The 18,005-nt window shown below is 60.2% G+C and overlaps 1 protein-coding gene across 8 annotated transcripts in view; it reads right to left on the reverse strand.

Annotated features, from left to right (window-relative positions):
* Positions 1-16,851, reverse strand: part of GRIP2 (glutamate receptor interacting protein 2) — a 60,110-nt gene extending 43,259 nt beyond the window's left edge. For 6 of the 8 annotated variants that reach the window (XM_043443056.1, XM_043443053.1, XM_043443055.1 and 3 more), the window contains exon 1: positions 16,730-16,851. In XM_043443056.1, coding sequence (XP_043298991.1) covers positions 16,730-16,784 — 55 coding nt within the window. In that variant the 5' untranslated portion in view covers positions 16,785-16,851. Of the gene's footprint in view, positions 1-694; positions 769-16,729 lie in introns of those variants that run through there. The other 2 variants (XM_043443054.1, XM_043443052.1) reach the window with 1 other exon arrangement.
* Between the last annotated feature and the right edge of the window lie 1,154 nt (positions 16,852-18,005).

An 18,005-nucleotide genomic window follows, 5' to 3' on the forward strand; every position in this document is an offset into this window, starting at 1 on the left:
GGGAGGCGAGCGCCTAAGTTCCTGGGCCCTCAGAAGCATGGTCAAGGGAGCTCTGCTATAAAAGAGTTCTGGGTGCCAATCCCGCCTCGGTCGCTGTGGGTCTTGGGGGCAGCCTCTGACCCTCAGCTTCCCCATCTGTCCACTGGGACCAGAGTCCCTACCCTGGGAGCGACTGCACGGAGGTGACACCAGGAGTATGCCAAATATGGGAAGGCATCGCTGGGGCTGCTCAGGGCACGGGTGAAGGGTGAGCTGGTGGCCCTCGAGCCCCACCCAGGGTCCCGCCCCAGAGCCACCCAGGAGAGTGCCAGCTGAGCGATACCTGCCTGCCCCCGCCTCCTTCCCACCGACCAGTCGACCCCCCGGGCCAGGGGCACCCTGAGCAGGGCAGGAGTTCTCCAACAGCACCCTGGCACCCGCGGGGCACACGGGGCGGGACGCGCCCCTCTGGGGCACACCAGAGGCTGGAGCGCTGCCCTCTGGGGCAGGACAGCCCAGCAGACTCGGCCCCCCAGGGCCGGGGCAGACAGGCAGCCCGGCCACCTGCCCACCCGCCGGGCGTCCGGCCCCCGCCCACCCTCCCCGCCCTGGGTCTGGGAGTGGCCGTCCCAGGCCTGGCCCCTCTTTGGGCGGCAGTCCCAGAGGACTCCGTGGGTTCGGTCCCCTCGCCCCTCCTGCGGCCCCCGTTACTCACCCGCCTCTCCAGGGGTCTCCCGGCTGAACCCACACAGCATGTCTGCTATTGTCTCCCCGGTGCCACCCGCTCCCTCCCTCGCCCTCCCCAGGGAGGGGCCGTGGGAGGGGAGCTCCTGGCTCCCACTGGCTGGGCACGCATCCACCCACTGCAGCGGGCGGCCCTCTGCTTAAAGGGGACACGGCCGTCGTCACGGCTGATTCCTGGACGGGGCTCAACACCACCCCCCACCCCCACCCCCCGCCACCCATTCCGAGTCTGGGCAGGGGGTCTCTGAAGACGGCAGGCCGCCCCCAGGGCCCCCAGGCAGACAGACCCCCGGGCCAACTCTGCCCCTGACTCGTCTGGGGACCTTGGGGAGTGACTGCTGCCCGCCCCAGACTCAGTTTTTCCACTCGGAAAACGGGAACAGCGTCTTCCAAACTTTTTTAAGTAGCAGATTCTAGTGGAATCTTGCACAGGATTCCCAGGAAGTAAGGCAGAGGAAAAGCAGCAGTTGAATGAGGCCAGGGTGCGTCTGCAGGTCTCAGGGTAGAAACCCTCACACTCAGAGCCCCCTGGCCCTCCCACGGACATTCCAGCTTCCTCTCCCAGGCCTCCGTCTCCTCTCCCCGAAGGTGGGACTTGGGGAAGACGAGCCCAGCGCCCTGTTACCCGGAACATCCCCCCAGCTGTGTGGGAAGACAGAGAAAGTCAGGAGCAAGCTCCGGTCTGACGGGCAGGGGCAGCTGGTCACCACTCCAGCCCCCGCTGGGCCTCAGGCTGGCACCTCCTGGGTGCTTCCTCTGCACCAGCTCAGGATGGCCCTGACGACCCTGACCGACCCCTGGGCCCCCCTCCAGCTCTCCAGCTGTTCCCGCTCCCCACCCACCAATGCTGGACGCCGCAGAGGTGCTGGGAGAAGGATGGGGGATGGGCACTCGGGGTGTCAACAGCCTGGAAAAGAATCGCATGTTGCAGCCAGCTGAATGAGCAGAGAAAGAGACCGACAAGGTCTCGGCTCCCTGGAAGCGCTCCGATGCGAGGGGACAAGCGGGCTCAAGTGTCCCTGGGTCCTGCAGCAAATGGGAGGGTGTGGCCCGCGGCTGGGAACCCGGGGCTTCATCTGAGGTTCCTCCCCAGCAGGGACGCCCACCACAGAGTCCAGCCCACAATTCCTGGGCTGCCCACACCGGCTCCTGCCAGCCCCACCCTATTGGCACCTTTAGGACAAACCCGGACTCTGAGTGTGTGTGGGTGGGGTCACTTGCACCCCTGGATCCACAGGTGACGTTCCTTGCCTGATGCCCACCTCCCAAGGGCGCCTTCCTGTTTGGGTGACTTCATCCGTCCCAGGGGCAGAGTGCCTTGGGCCGGCCGTGAGGTCAAAGGTCAAACAGAGATGCCAAGGTCTCAGCCGTGGCAGGGTCGGAGAAGGAACCTGATTTGGGAGGCGTTTGCTGGGAGAGGGGCTGTGGGCTCTCCGTGGGGTCCACGGTGCCCTGCAACCGTCACGATCAGGCTGTTGATGAAGGCCCTGACCACCCCCAGGGCACCGAGACCCACCCTGGAGCAGCCCAGCTGCACAGCAGGCTGGAAGGGGCACAGCTCTTCCCAGCCCCTCAGCCTCTCCCCGCCCGCCCCCCACCTACAGCCCCTTCAGGGAGGAGGGCGGCATGGTGCCCAAGGCTCTGGAGTTCCATTCACCCGCTTTCATAAGAAAATATTTGCTCTCCGAACACATGCATTTAAATGAGCGATTAAGGCTGAAGGTCTGAACCCTTGCCACATTTCTGTCTCTCTCGCGGCTCTTTTGGAATTTACTCTCGTGGACGAGGAGCGGCTGGAAAGGTCACGCCGCGGGTTATGGGAGAGCTTCCTTGCAGCGATTCTCCGAGAGCCTGCTCTGCAAGGCGCCAGCAAGGACGCAGGCGAGGGTCAGCATCTTCCCACCGCCCTCTGTGCCTGCCAGCCCACCATGCACGTCTCACTTCACTTTATCCAAAAAGTGGGTTGGCAAGCAACTGTCGGTCCGCTCTGGAACAAGGTAGGGCTGAAATGAGTATCTGGCACAGAGAGGTTGACTGACTTGCCCGAGGTCACCCAGCTGTAAGGGTAGAGCCAGGCTCACACCTATGAGGTCTGTTCGTTTTTGTTTTTTAGAGAACGGCTTCTTTTTGTTTGTTTATTTTTCCTGTAACATAGAGATGGCAGTACTTTTATTTTTTATTTTTTTGGCTACGCTGGGTCTTAGTTGTGGTATGTGGGATCTAGCTCCCCGACCAGGGACCGAACCTGGGGCCCCCTGCATGAGGAGCGAGTCTCGACCACTGGGCCACCAGGGAAGTCCCAGAGGTCTGTGCTTAAAGGCGCAGCTGTATGTCTCTCAAGATAAAAGGTGTGGGGGTGAGATGAGGGGGTCCACCGAGAAGGTGTCTTTGAGCCTGAATGTGGAGGAGGATGGGAAGGAAAGGGCCGTGAACAGAGTGCCGTGCGACAAGGGGGAAACCAGGCGGGAGACGCAGATGGAGCCAGACCACGGAGGGCTGGTGACAGCCGCTCCTCTGGGCGCGGGCTGAGGGCCAGCTGCATCAGTGTCCCCGGCCCCACCGGGAGCCCCCCCAGAAAGGCAGACAGACTCTCAGGGCTCCTTGGGCCTGCTGACCCAGAATCGGCATTTCAACAGGCTCCCCAGAGGATGCGGAAGAAGTTTAAGAAGTGCTGTATCAGGAGCCAGACTTTCACCCTGCAGACAGTGGGAGCCATAGATGGTTGAAGAGCAAGGGTGTGGGAGGCTCCGCGAGGACGGGAGACACAGAACACCGGCCCCCGAGGGAGGAGGGGGAGGGCCTGGGGATGAGCAGCAAGGGCCCTTCTGGGACCTGGGAGCGGGTGGAACTGTGGCGGGGCCATGCCCCGGAGATGAGCCCTCTCGTCCACTGCGGCCGGGGCTCGGGCAAGCAGAGGAAAAGAGGCCGAGATTGCTGGGCGTGCACTGTGGCGAGAAGCCAGGTCTGCGGGGGGCCCGGGCCGCCAGGCGCTCATGGTCACAGGGTTTGCGTGTTCTGCATTTCCAACACCGTGGAGGACCCGGGAGGGCGACTGGGCAGCCTGGGGAAGGAGGCAGGGCCACTGAGCTGACGGGCGGTCCCTCCATGGCCAGGAGAGGCCCTGACGCCTCCGCATCCTCAGCTTTTATGGGACAGTCAAAGAATCGATTGCTGTGTGACCTGGGGCATGTGTCCAAACCTCTCTGGGCCTCAGCTTCCTTAGCTGCACAAGGGGAATGATAACAGCACCCGCCCTCTAGGGTTAGGGAGTCCAGATATAGACTCAGGACGCATTTATGAACCCACTTTTCTGCCAAGGGTCTCATCCCAATGCCGTGACGAGTGAGGCCAGAGGAGGGGGACTTCAAGGTGGCTGAGCACGCAGGCCAGGCGCACCCAGGTCCACACCCCAGCTCCACCACCCGAGGACCTTGTCATTCCGGGCAAATCACTTCTGTCAGAACTGCGTCCCCACTGGTGACAAGCGAGGGTACAGAGACCTTAGGAGGTCTGCCCAGCGCCCTGACCTCCTGACCTCCTGACCACTCCCTGCAGAGCATTCTTGAAGCCTCTTAGCGAGCCACGGCCCCGCTGCTGGCGGATGCCATGTGGTGTAGGACCCCGGCATTGCTGACCCCCACCCACCCAGGGACAGTGGACCCCCCTGCCACGAGTGGGAACTGACCGCACGCTGCACAGATGGGAAAACAGAGACCCAGAGAAGGTGATGTCGGAGCCCCCCACCCCCAGAGCAGAGTGGGGCTTGGACCCCAGCCTCTGTCCCTCCTCTCAGACCCCAGGGCTGGTTCGTCATCACCATGCAGACGGACCATGTCCAGAGCTGCCAGACACTCTGAGTGACGGGCGGAAATGAAGTCTGGTTGGGAAGGATGCAGAGATGGCGATCCGAGGACAAGAGATAAACCCTTTATTGCTGTTCCTTTGCTTCTTCCTCCTGGTCTCCCTCCCTCTCTCCTCACACCACCCCTAGGGCCAGGCCAAGACAATCACTCCCCTCTCCTCTTGTCAGACACTCCCGTACGTGGGCACTGTTGTTCCCATTTCACAGGTGGGGACACTGAGACCCAGGGTAAATCCACACCTGGGCTGTGCCCAGGATGTAGGCCCCCAGGCTGACCCCTGCCGGTCCCCAGTGCCCTTCACCCCAGCCTCCCTCCAGGCCTGGAGGGCAAGGTGGTCTCCGGTGGCTCAGAGAGCGAAGCACGTCCGGCTGTGTGCAGAGATGGGGAAGGGCGAGGCTCGGGAGGCGAGAGGAACCGCAGCGGGCCCTCCACAGAGAAGCTCTGTGCCCGGCCACATCCTCAGCATTTCACACCTGTCTCCTTGTTTCACCCGCATTCCTCAGACGTGAGGAAGCTGGGGCCCAAAGAGATGGAACCACTTGCTCTGAGTCTCACGGAGTCTGGGGACTGAGAGGGGATTTACACCCAGGCCCCACTGATGCTGTCAACACAAACACCCCACTTGCAGGCCCTCCTGAGAAATGCACACTCATGGATACAGGAAGAAAGAGAAATGGGTGGGGGGGTCCCCAAGCTGCTGCTCCTGGGGCGTCTCTCTCCGCCCTCTGACTAGGGAAGGCCAAGGGGCCATTGCCCAGGTCTGGACACAAACGGGGAAGCTCCTTGGGGCTCCCTCTTGGCCTCCATGCAAGATACCAGCAACAGCTTCCCTCCTGGAGGAGAACCATGGGGCGATTACAGTGTAGGGGCCCCGGAGCCTCGGGCTCCTCCTCTTAATGATGAAGCTGTCTGTCCTCACGGGGCTTTGTTGAGAAACTCGGCGACTAGACAAAACGCCCGGAAAACTCTGGAGCGCGGGACCCATGGAGGCGGTCAGTGTGGACGTGGCCCTGCCCCGCCCCTCCGGTCACTGGGTCACCCGAGAGCACCCACTGACTGTGGAAACTAGGCTGGGCACCAGGTTTCCAAGAGGCCAGAGCAGGTGTGAGCCTGCCTCTCGGGCTGCTGCTCTGGGGGAAGGACAGAGATCAAAGGAGTAGAAGTGTTGGTCGCTCGGTCGTGTCTGACTCTTTGTGACCCCATGGACTGTAGCCTGCCAGACTCCTCTGTCCATGGGATTCTCCAGGCAAGGATACTGGAGTGGGTTGCCATTCCCTTCTATCAGGGGATTTCCCCGACCCAGGGATCGAACCCGGGTCTCCCGCATTGCGGGCAGATTCTTTACTGTCTGAGCCAGCAGAGAAGCATCCAAAGGAGAGAAACCCACAAGTACAGGTAAGTGATGGAGTTGGGGCTCGGGGGCCAGGACAACAGGAGGCGGGCGGGGGTCAGGGAGCCCCCAGAGGAGGTGCCTCTAGGCTGAGACAGGTTGGGAAGGAGCCAGGGTGGCTGCGGGAGAAATCGGGGTGAGTGTGGGCTGTCAGGGAAGCAGGAGGAGGAGAGGAGCTGGGATTCTGCTCTGGGTGCGGTGCCAAGGGAGGCGCCGCAGGGTTCTAAACAGGGTCCTGAGTGATCTGACTTGTTTCTAAAAAGCAGCCAGAGGGGCTGGGCTGCCAGGGTCCAGATGGCATGGGGGGACCAGAGCAGGAAGGGCCAGGCGCCTCAGGGGCAGGAGACTGGGAAGCCAATTTTCTCCGTGCCTCAGGCCAGTCCCAGTCCCTTTCTGCTCTGAGCCCATTTCCCTCCTCGTGACCAGCAGTGTGAGTCTGGGGACCTGCCAGGGGTGAGGGCGGAGGGGAGAGGTCAGAAGCCTGGAGTCAGGATGCATCGCGATGCAAAACAGGAAGAAAAAGGAAAGGGGGCCGAGCTTAAAGGAAACATCCCAAATGCATGCAAGGAAATGCAAATGCGTGCGAGACTCACTGGCAAGCAGAGAGGTGAAGGGGAAGCAGTGCTTCTCCCACTGGACTCTTCAGGGCAATGAACATGAGAAATGCAGGCGAGAGCAGGCGCTGGTGCCCACCGGGGAGGTGGAGGGGCAGGGGCACTGCTGGCGGGGTAAACTGAGGCAGCCAGGAGAGACCCAGCACCCTCTCCCCTGGTAGGCAACCTCCAGTATTGAAAGCTACGGTTTTTCCAATAGTCATGTACTGATGTGAGAGCTGGACCATAAAGAAGACTGAACACCAAAGGACTGATGCTTTCGAACTGCGGTGTTGGAGAAGACACTTGAGAGTCCTGTGGGCCTCAAGGAGATCCAACCAGTCCATCCTAGAGGAAATCAGTCCTGAATACTATTGGAAGGATTGATGCTGAAGCTGAAACTCCCAATACCTGATGTGAAGAGCTGACTCATTGGAAAAGACCCTGATGCTGGGAAAGACTGAAGGCAGGAGGAGAAGGTGGGGACAGAGGATGAGATGCTTGGATGGCATCATCGACTCAACGGACATGAGTTTGAGCACGCTTCGGGAGATGGTGGAGGACAGGGGAAACTGGCGTGCTGCAGTCCATGGGGTCGCAAAGAGTCGGACACGACTGAGCGACGGGACAACCGTAAAGGGCAGCAAGGGGAATGCCGTTTGTGAAGATGACCTGCACCTCCATTCTGGGGGAGGGGGCAGGTAACATGATGGCCACACCCCACGCGCAGCCACGTGGATGGGCTTAGAAATATAGTGTCGATTTCAAGGGAGAAAGGAAAGGAGGAGGAAAGAGCAGGAGGAGAAGGGAAGGAGGACAGAGGGGAAGAAAGGAGGCCAGGAGAAGGCAGGAAAGATTATGAGAGTTCCCTGTAATATCGTTTATAAACTAAAAACATACATAAAGCACAACGTGTGCCCAAGGGCGCATACAGAGTAAAGACCTATTTCACAGAGTGAAGGTTTCCAGGGCGGTAACTGGGAATAGGGGTAGGGCATGAGGGAGGAAAAAATAAAATAACCAGAGCGGGTGCCAGGCTGGCCCAGGACCAAGTGCGCTATGAACTGAAGAATCTAGCTCAACCGCTGAAGCCTGGGATTAAAAATAAAAAATAAATAGATGCCTTGAAAGGCTTGTTAAGAAGCTGGAGTTCTCTCCTGAGGATACTGGGGAGCCATGGAAGGTTTTAGAGGGAGGGAGGGATGAGGTCAGCCTAGTTCCTTAGAAAAGTAACCGAACTGGGAGCTGAGAGAGCCCTGGGTGGGGGTGGAGCCTTGGCTGACCTCAGTCACCCTCAGTCACCCTCCCCACAAGGACCACTCAGACTGCGTACCTGCCCACTTGCTGCCTGAACAAAACCAGCAAATAAATGGTTAGGCGGTCAGGGCTCACCCCCGTCATGCATCCTCATCTCAGGGTGCCAAGGACACCACGGCAGTGCCCTCCCCAACCACCATGCTGTCCAGCCTTGCAGAGAACCCTGAGCTGGGAGTCAAGAGATGCAGGTCCGAGGCCCAGCTGCCGCCCACACAGGACCCACTCTGTGCCAAGAACATCGCAGGTAATGCAGAACATCGGGGTCTCTTGTGGAAGGGACCACACTCAACGAGGACCAACCAGGAGCCGAAATATAACAAAAGGGGGCCAAAGAGTCAGGCCGCTCGGGGAGGCATCAGGGAAGGCTGCCTGGTGGAGGCGGTGTCTGGGCTAAGCCTTGAGGGACGCAGGAACCAAACCCTCCGAGATGCTGCAGGAAGGGCATTCCAGGCAGAGGGACAGCCTGGGCAAAGGGCGGGAGGGGGAAGGCGCGCAGTATCACAGGGAGAGGCACCAGCCTCTGTGGCTGAGGTCAGAGATCCCCCAAGGAGCAGGTAGGCTGGACAGGCAAGGGGGTGAGTCCTAACAGCCAGAAACCTCCTTTAGGGGGAGAATGAATTGACTGGGGCATCCTGGCACCTTGTCGATAACACTTAAGGAAGGGGGGCTCTCCTCAGCCCCCTCCACGAGATGCTGGCAGGAGGACACGCGGAGGGCCCTCCCACATGACCGAGCTGTTGGGAGCAGAGCGGGCGTGGAGAGAACTGGACCCAGAGGACCACGACGTCCCCTTGGGGCTGGCGACCCACGAGGCTTTGGAGGGGCAGGCGCAGCTCTCCTCCTGTGCCCTCAGCCACCAAGAGGAGAGGCAGGTGGGTTCAGCCTGTGGCTAACACTGGACTCCCACCGTCCCACCTCTGGATCAAGCGGTACCCTCTGTGTCCTGTAAATGCCCCAGAGAAAGGGCATCTACACACGGCTTTGCCATTTTGAGTGCAGTGTCTCGTGGAACCCTTCAAGAGCCCTTTGACATGGGCACTCCCGCTCCGCTCTTACAAAGAGGAAACTGAGGTTCAGAGAGGGGAAGGGACTTGGCCAGGGCCCCCTGCCAGGACGGGCCGAGGGTCAGATCATCCGAATCAGGTGCTTCCGCCTGGGGTCCTTTACATGGGCTCCTCCTTCTGCCTGGAACTCCCTTCCCCCTGCATCCCTAGAGCCCAACCTAAATGCCACCTCCACCAAGAAGCCCACCCTGACCACACCAGGTGGGTCCTCTTTACCCTCTCCCAGCCTCTCCTTCAATGCATTTGCTCACATGTTTTTTTCTACTAAAGAGGGGACCCTGGACTGTCTTGCTCATTGATTCTGACCCCATGCTCAGGGCTGGGCCTCATACAAAGTAAAAGCTAAGTAAGTGTTTGCTGAATGAATAATTGAGAAATAAATAACCCCTGGATTGCTGTATTGGAAAGAAACCCATCATTCATCCCTCTTCAGTCTCATGCGGGAAGCCCTTCTGCTGTCTGGTAGAGCTTGCATACCTCCACAAGTGGGAGCTCACCACCTCACAAGCAGCCTGCCCTATTCCTGAATGACTGTCAGGAAGGGAGTCATTCTGTTATCCTGAGCTGGAGCCTGTTTCCTATGGCTCCTCTGGGCCCTGCCCCGGACCAGCCTGCAGAGACTCAGGGTCGGGCCTGGACCCAGGTCACGCCCTCAGAGCCCTGGCTGGAGAAGCCACAGCTCAGAGTCTGGATGTGGTCCCAGTGGGGACCCACCAGCTCCCCTCCCACCCTGAGGGTCTCTCCTGGGTGTGTGCCTGGAAGGAGCGGGAGGCCATCGACACCCCACACCACCACGAAGTCTGGGGCCAGGCTCCTCAATCCCCTCTGGGAGTCAGTGTGCCTTTAACGTCCAGTGGCATTTGCTTCGGGCCCACGAGGCTGGCACGACCACCTCTTTTTACAGATGAGAAAACTGGAGTCCAGAGGGGCAGGAGACAGGGGCAGGTGTCTGACTTCAAAGCCTCAATCTCAGCCCATCACATTCTCAAAAGGGCTTTGTGCGATAGTCTTATCTTAGTTTGTGTCCTCCTGGTGGACTAGCTGAAAGAGAATCCTGCTGTTGTGGACTCATTAGTGGTACAAGCTCATGCAGGGAGAGACTTTGGGAAGGCAAATTTTGGAGAAGGGAATGGCAAACCACTTCACTATTCTTGCCTTCAAAACCCCATGAGCAGTATGGAAAGGCAAAAAGATGTGAAACTGGAAGATAAGCCCCCAGGTCGGTAGGATTCCAATATGCTTGAACGGTGGTGCTAGGGAAGACTCTTGCGAGTCCCTTGAACAGCATGGAGATCAAACCAGTCAATCCTAAACGAAGTCAACCCTGAATACTTATTGGAAGGACTGACGCTGAAGCTGAAACTCCAGTACTTTGGCCACTTGATTCGAAGAGTCGACTCATTGGAAAAGACCCTGATGCTGGGAAAGATTGAGGGCAGGAGGAGAAGGGGACGACAGAGGATGAGATGGTTGGATGGCATCACCAACTCAATGGACATGAGTTTGAGCAAGCTCTGGGAGATAGTAAAGGACAGGGAGGCCTGGTGTGCTGCAGTCCGTGGGGTCACAAAGAGTCAGATGTGGCTGAGTGACTGAACACCACCACCACCAAGGAGGTCTCACAGCCAGCTGAGAATACGCCAGTGAGACCCAGGCAGCAGGACTCCCTGGAGGAGGTGTGGGGCAGGGGTGGCCCCTAGCACAGGCCGCTTATTTCAGGACAAGGCTTGACTCTGAGATTTCTGGGTCAGTGCCTGCTCCCGGCCAGTTGAGGCTCCCCATGTTCCCCGGCTCCCTCAGTGCTGTTTAGGAAGAATCCTTGGGAGGTTGACAACTGGTATCAGGAACCTGGCCTCCCTCCATTCCCACCTCCACGCCTTCACGCTCTCGGTCCCCCAGGAATGAGCTGGCCCTAATGCCTCCTCTGCCTGGCAAAATCCTGCAAGCTCTCCAAGGTTGCCCCGCGGTCACTTCTTGGGGGCCGTTCCAGCTGGTTTGTGTCCCATCTGGGTCTCCAAAGCCCTGGGGCATCCCTCAGTCCCACTGTCAACTCACCGGATGCCCCCCTCTTCCTCACCCATCTGCTCCGGACAAGCCTGACAGCTAAGGGATGCCAAACGTTCCACTCCTGCCAGCACCCCCTCCTCCAGCAGCAGCAGCGTGGGGGCCTGTGAGGGGACTCTGGGTTCAGGTCCTATCTCCACCCCTGACTTGGCTGGGTGACTGTGAGCAAAACTGGCCTCAACCTTTCATGTGTAAAATGGGGGTACATGTGTGGGCTGGGGCAAGAGCCAGACCTGTGGCCTCTGGGGGCTGTCCCAGCTCCTACCTCGCCAGCCTGGGACCCCTTCACCTCGGTCCCCAGCTTGGGCTCCAAAGGACCCTGTGTGCTCAGACGCTGAATCGTGTCCAACTCTTTGGGACCCCAGGGACTGTGGCCCGCCAGGCTCCTCTCTCTGTCCATGGGATTTGCCAGGCAAGAATACTGGAGTGGGTTGCCATTTTCTTCTCCAGTAGGGAAGCTTCTGAACCCAGGGAACGAACCTGCATCTCCTGCATCTCCTAGATTGGCAGGCAGATTCTTTACCACTGAGCCATGTTGGCCATTTCCAAACCTCAAACAAGCATTCCTCGACGGACTGGTTTGCAACCGGGGGACCGAGCCTCGGTGATGAGCAAGGACTGTCCCCAAGGTCACCTGCAGGGACCCCAGCAGCCCCAGTTGTGTGGCTCTAAGAGGCTGCTGGGTGGGTGCCCGCCCCCCTTCCCACACATGCACTTATGAGTCACCGTCACCTCGGCCGAGTCAGTGAAACGCGGGGGCTGGAGGGACAAGGTCAGCCCAAGGAGAGCAATCGGCGGATATGGGAAGTGGGGTGATGAGACTTCCAGCCCCGGGGGAGCAGCATGCGGGCACAGAGGGAAACTGAGGCTAGGAGGAACAGGGAAGCGCTCCAAGACCACAGGCAGTGGGGTCTCCTGTCCGATGGCGGTTCTTTCTGCTCCATCAGGCTGTCTCCCCAGGGAGGAGACAGGGGCCAGCAGCCTTCACAATCATCGGGGCGATTAGGACAGGCAGATGGTCCTCTGAACTGAACGTCCAAGCCGACAAACAGACAACACTGGTTCACGGGCTGACCCGATCAGCACTGGTGTTGGTGGGTGACGCCACTGCTCAGCCTGGAGGGGGACCCTTGGGGGAACCCGTCACTGTCTCTGCAGGGCCGTCCTGGGGCGGGGGGAGCAGAGGAAGGGGGGACAACCTGGGGAGAGCCTGAGGAAGACAGGCTAGTAGCTGCACGCTGAGGGGTCCCCTGATCCTGGCTGGGAGGCCAGATAACTGACCACTGAGGAAAACGCCCATGGTGAGATGTTTGGGCTTGGAAGTCAGACTGCCTGGGGGTGGGGGAGGGGGGGGCGGGGGGTGAGGGGGGCAGGGGGTTACACAGATACCACATTTTCCTTCCTGGCTGTGTGACCTTGGAAAGTTGGCAAGTCACAGCCTCCCTGAGCCTCAGTTTCCTCACCTGTAAAATGGGGCAATTTAGCTCACAGGATTGTCGCCAGGGTGAGAAAGTACACGGGTACCTGGCAAACATCAAGTGCTCAGTAAAGGCTTGGGGAACAAAGAACAGGTCCAGAGAGGTTCACTCCTGGCTGCGGGGGTTCCAGGAATTATTCCAGGGCTGAGAGTTGATCCTTGGCCCTCTCCCCCCGACCCGCCCCGGGAAGGGAGAAATCCCCGGGGACTCTGGACACCCTTGCTGATCTGAACTTGGCCGGGTGGGGCGGGGCAGGGGTGCGGGGGTGTGGGCTGCTGTCTGGGCACTGGAGGCCGAAGGCTTGTTTCCACACTGACAGTCAGATCCGAGACCCCCAGCACAGCTGCTGCAGTGTGAGAAGCACCAGGAGCCGGATGTGGAGGCGAGAGGCAGACAGAGGAGAGACTCATTATGGAGGGAGAGGAAGGAGTGAATAATTCATCACAGATGTGCGCCAGGAGGGGGGCGCGGGCGGACGGAGCTCGGGAGGGCACGCGCGCAGGAGAGGCCCCGCTCGGCCGGCGGGGGGACCGCTATCTTTGATAACCTCGTCATCCCTGAGCGGCCCCTGGCTTCCCCAGCACCGCAGGGGCCTCAGCAGAGGGTCCTCCTCACCACCCGCCCTGAGCGCCCCTGCTCCAGCCTCGCCGGCCTGGGGACACGCAACCTGTCCACACCCCAGGCCCTTTGCACTAGCTGCGGCCTCTGCCGGCCACACTCTTCCCCTGGACAGTCCCCTGGCTCCCTCCCTCCCCTGCGTCAGGGCTTTGTCCCAGGGTCACCATCTCAGTGTGGCCTTCCCCCCACACCCTTTGTGAAACTGCACCCCACTAGCCACTCACCCTCACGCCCCTTCCGCTCCTCCTAGAAACGTCAGCTCCACGAGAGCAGGGATTTTTGTCCGTCTTCCTCTCTATTGTACCCCCAGAGCCTAGAATAGTATGTGGCACGTACTGGGGCTCAGCAGGTATCCCGTGAATTAGTGGATGGCTCGGGGTATTCTCCTGCCTCGACAGCCATCAACTCCCCCTCCACCCCGCTGCAGCCATAGCTCTCTCCCCACATCCCTGCCTGTGGTTTGCTCAGAAGCCAGAGCCCGTCCTAACATTCACAGCTGACCTCTATTCCTTGCTGCTCATGGACCCTCCAAGGCGTCCCCCGCACCCAGGAGAGAGTCCAAGCTCCACGGTCTCCCACCTGCTCCGCCCCGGCTCCCTTCCGTCCCAGACCCTTCGTGCTGACCAAAGTCGGCTGACCGCTCCTCTGAGGCAGGTCTTTGTGCAAACTGTTCCCTTTGCTCAAATCCTCTCTTTCTCCCATAGCTGTCTAGAAAACTACTCATCCTTAAAAACCCCACTCTGGGAGCTTCCTCTCCTCTCACAAGAAAATCATTGCTTCCTTCTGCAGGCACGAACAGGACCCTGTCCATCCCCCCACCAACCCACCCCCCACCCCCGCCACGCCCTGACATCATCTGCACGTCGTCTCTCCCTGGGTCTGAGCCCGCTGAGTCTGGAACTGCAAGTGACACCCAGCACTTTGAACGTATGACCTCAGTGGTCCTCGCAGCCACTCAGAGGGGAAGGGTCCAATGTTAATCCCATTTCACAGATGAGAAAACGGGGGCCCAGGGAGGTGAAGGCACTTGCCCTGGTGGCACACCTGAGACGTAAACCCGGCCCGTGGCGCCAAGACTTGCACATCATGCCTCCCTCACATCAGCAGACATCAAATTACCTTTCTCACTCTTTGACTTGAAAGTAACCGTTTTATGCCTCTAGAGGCTCCAGCTCAGCTCAGGGTCCAGCACTCAGGTCAGAGTGCACCTCTGCGGGCGCCCCCCCACACCGCCTCCCCAAGCCTCTGCCCCCGCCCCCCACTGCCCAGATGCACAAACCAAGGCCACTGTCAGGACTGAGGTGGGCGGGGGCCGGGGCAGGGGACACTAAGTATCCAGCATCCTGGAGACGTTCCCAACGCCGGGCGCGCACAAGCAGGGGCTCCCCTGGCCTCTCGGGCTGTGGCAGAAATGCGGTGTCAGCCGTGTCTGAACCCCAGCTTTCCCCAGTCCCAGCCCCGGGGAGGAAGCACAGCTCCTCAGTCTAAGCCAAGCCTCAAATCCCAGTCTGGGGGACACAGGAGAGGTTGCAGATGGGATGAGGCCCAGGGACCACCCCCCTTAAGCAATCACAAGGTGAGGAACTTGGGGGTCTTATCCAGGAGAGATGGGAAATAGGCTTGCTATTTTTTTTTTTTTTTTTTAGGTTTGCTATTTTAAAAAATATATGGGCTGGAAGTGGAGAGACGTGTCCTCACACATTTAAAAAAATGTTTTGGAAAAGAAGAAGAAACGCCTCCCCTCCCCCCACAACCTCTTGAATCTGTCTCTCCCGAGAATTCCCATTTCAGATGGGTGTGCCGGCTCACAACACAGGTGAGCAAGGTCCCTGCGCCTCCTTCGAGCCCCCAAAGGACTCGCAAGGGGCCACGGAGCCCGGCCCCGGTCAGCGCAGTGTGTCCTCCGGCAATCAGGCCGTGCTGCCCTCTGCCTTCTTCGCTTCTTTCCCGCTAAGGGCTTGCTGGTCCCAGACACAACCACCCTGGGGTCCCTGTGTTTGTGGGGTGGGGGCAAGGGAGGGGGGGAGGAGGAAGTTGGGCTGCAGACGGCAAGATGAAATTCAAGATTCCCAGGGGGTCTCCTGGGTGCCGGGCCCCGCCCCAATCTTTTCACATCATCACTGCAGTCTCGGAAGGGTGGGCTTTCCTAGGGTGCCTTTTATCAACAAGGAAACTGAGCTTTTGAGCTAGCCACACAGGAAGTGAGAACTGGGTCTGTCGGGGACAATTCAAGCACTTTCTGCACCTCCAAGACCCAGAACCTGATCCGCAGCATGAAGCTGGCTGTTCTCCAAATCTGGGGACACTCAGATCAGAAGCAGGTCAGGTTGGGTCTGTCCATCCCTCCAGCCTGGGTGGACCGCCCTGGGTTCTCGGGGTGGGGGCGCTGTGCTCCCAAACCAGATGACAAGAGCCTTGATGGGGGAAGGGCTTCTCCCCTGGGGGTGGTCCCAGCACAGGGGCATCTGGGAAGCCCCAGGGGAGATCCTGTCCCTATCCAGGCTACTCTGTCCCCACAGAAGGGGTTTCCAGTGGCCTCTGGGATGTCAGACTGCCAGCAAGTGGCCCATGGGCCAGTGCAGGCCCCACTCTGCCAACCCACGGGCCCTGCCATCTATTGGCCACTCCTGAGGCAGCCGCTCCGCCCATGGAGGCCCCTTAGAGTCTGGAGAAAGATGCTGCCGACAGTTTCCAGAGCTGGCTTGAGAAACCCTCCGGATGTCAGCTGTGTGGCCACGGGCAAGTGACTTAACCTCTCTGGGCCTCAGTTTCCCCCGTGAACCTTCAGGGTGAGGATAGGGCCACAGTGAGGAATTAAAGGGTTAGCGCGATGTCTGGCACAGTCAGCTACTCTTATCCTTCTGAAAAGTACCATTATCCTGAGTTCTGAGGCCAGGCAGCACAGAGGCTGCGAATCCGTGACCTCCGCCCCATCCCACGTGCACACGAAGAGGCCTGGGGTCACAGGGCCTGGAGGGCTGGGCTCCCCGCTCCAGACGCTCCTCCCCACCCGCCCTGCCAGAGTCACTTCTGCAGCTCAGCCTCGTTCGGGCCCCAGTCCTGAATTTGCCCACAGCCCCCCAGCGCCAACTCCCCACACACAGCCGCTCACCCTACAAACACACACACACACACGCACACACACACACACACACACTCCTCTCTCTGCTGGTCCACCTCCACCCGCAGCCCCATGCCCCGAATCAGGAGAAAAGGAAAAGTCATTAAGGACATGGGCCATGAAGGCAAAGAAAAGTCAAGCGAGGCGGACGGTCACAGGGAGACCAGGAGAGAACCCAGCGACGCCGGGACAGAGCAGGAGACAGCGCACGGAGACCCGAGGGGGGTCAGAGAGACGCAGAGAGGAGGCAGAACCAGACCAAGAGCGACAGCGAGAGACCCCGAAAGAGACGGAGGCGGAGAGAACGCCGAAGAGCTGGAGTTGGAGACGCAGACAAAGACATGGAGAGGTGGAGACTCGGGGAGCCGGCCAGGGCAGAGCACGGACCCCAGAACCGAGAGGAAGGCGGAGCCCGGGGGGACGGGGCGGGGAGGGGGCCCCGCGGCCGCCGCCCTCCAGCTGGACCCAGGGCCACCCCTAGCCCCCGGGGGCCCGTACCTTTGGGCCGTCGCCTCACCACGCCCAGCCGCCACTTGAACGACACAGCCAGCATCGCGCCGCCTGCCCTAGGCCGGGGGACCCAATGCCCGAGCGCCCGGCGCCGCTCAGCGCTCCTCCGCGCTGCTTGCTTGCGCTTCTAGCACAGGCTGGGCGCTCCCTGCTCCGCCCTCCCCGGTTGCTAAAATAGATAATCCTCCCCGGAGCCAGCAGCGATGCCATCAGTGAGGTCCCTCCTCCCCCGCAGCCGGGCCTGGGGAGTGCGGTTCCCAGGGGGCCGGCGTGGCAGGGACCCCCCCCCCAACACTGGAGCAAACCTCCACCGCCCCACCGGGTCCTCTTCCTCCAAAAAAGCGCTCACCTTGCCTGCTCACCCCATCTTTTGCCCAAATCCACCAATCCCCCTTCCTCTTTCCCCGGGTGGAGGGGTTGTTTGATGCACCCAGACCTTTGCACCCCTTGGAATGTGCCTCCACTCCTAGATGTCTCTGCCCAGGGAGGTTTGCTCAGAGATCCCCGCCCGCCCGCTGGGTCCCAGTAATGCTTTGCATACTAGGTTGAGATTGTCTACCCCCTCCAAGCCTGGGAGCCTCTGCAAGACAAGGACAGAGTCCTCTCATCCTGTGTCCCCTGAAGTCAGCACAGGCATCTCACGGCCATCGGTGTCGAACGCCGAGTCCGAGGCCCCACCGCCTCACTCCCAGCTGCTATGCTTAGCCCGGTTTGTAACACTGGGCAATAAGAGCAATCCCCACCGAACTGGCTGGGGTGGGGGTGGGGGGGCGGAGGGGTTGTCATGGGGCCAGTGGAGACCTGTGAGAGCTCCAGGCATCCAGCAAGAGCTCAACAAATGCATCTGGGGTCCCCTCCTGTCTCACACGCAGCTATCCTCCTCGCTAACCACCCCAGCCCTACACTCAGAGCCAGGCAGCGGGGCGCAGGGGGCTCAGGGCCACAGAACAGATGCGTGGCAGAGATGGGACGGACCCCAGGTGGGGTCCGCCCCATAAGGGCGGCGCCTGCTCCCTCCAGCCTTTCTGCAAACTACTGAGGCCGCCACGAAGAATCAGGCCACAGAACACCTCCACGGAGAGGGCCAGACGCCCTCTCGGGAATCACGAGCTAAGTTGCTTCAGGCATGTCCGACTCTTTGTGACCCCATGGACTGTAGCCCGCCAGGCTCCTCTGGCCACGGGATTGTCCAGGCAAGAACACTGGGCAGGGGTGGGGGGTTGCCATTCCCTTCTCCAGGGGCTCTTCCCGACCCAAGAATCAA

The sequence above is a fragment of the Cervus canadensis genome, chromosome 22 (assembly GCF_019320065.1).
Source record: "Cervus canadensis isolate Bull #8, Minnesota chromosome 22, ASM1932006v1, whole genome shotgun sequence".
In the NCBI taxonomy this organism is placed as follows: domain Eukaryota; kingdom Metazoa; phylum Chordata; class Mammalia; order Artiodactyla; family Cervidae; genus Cervus; species Cervus canadensis.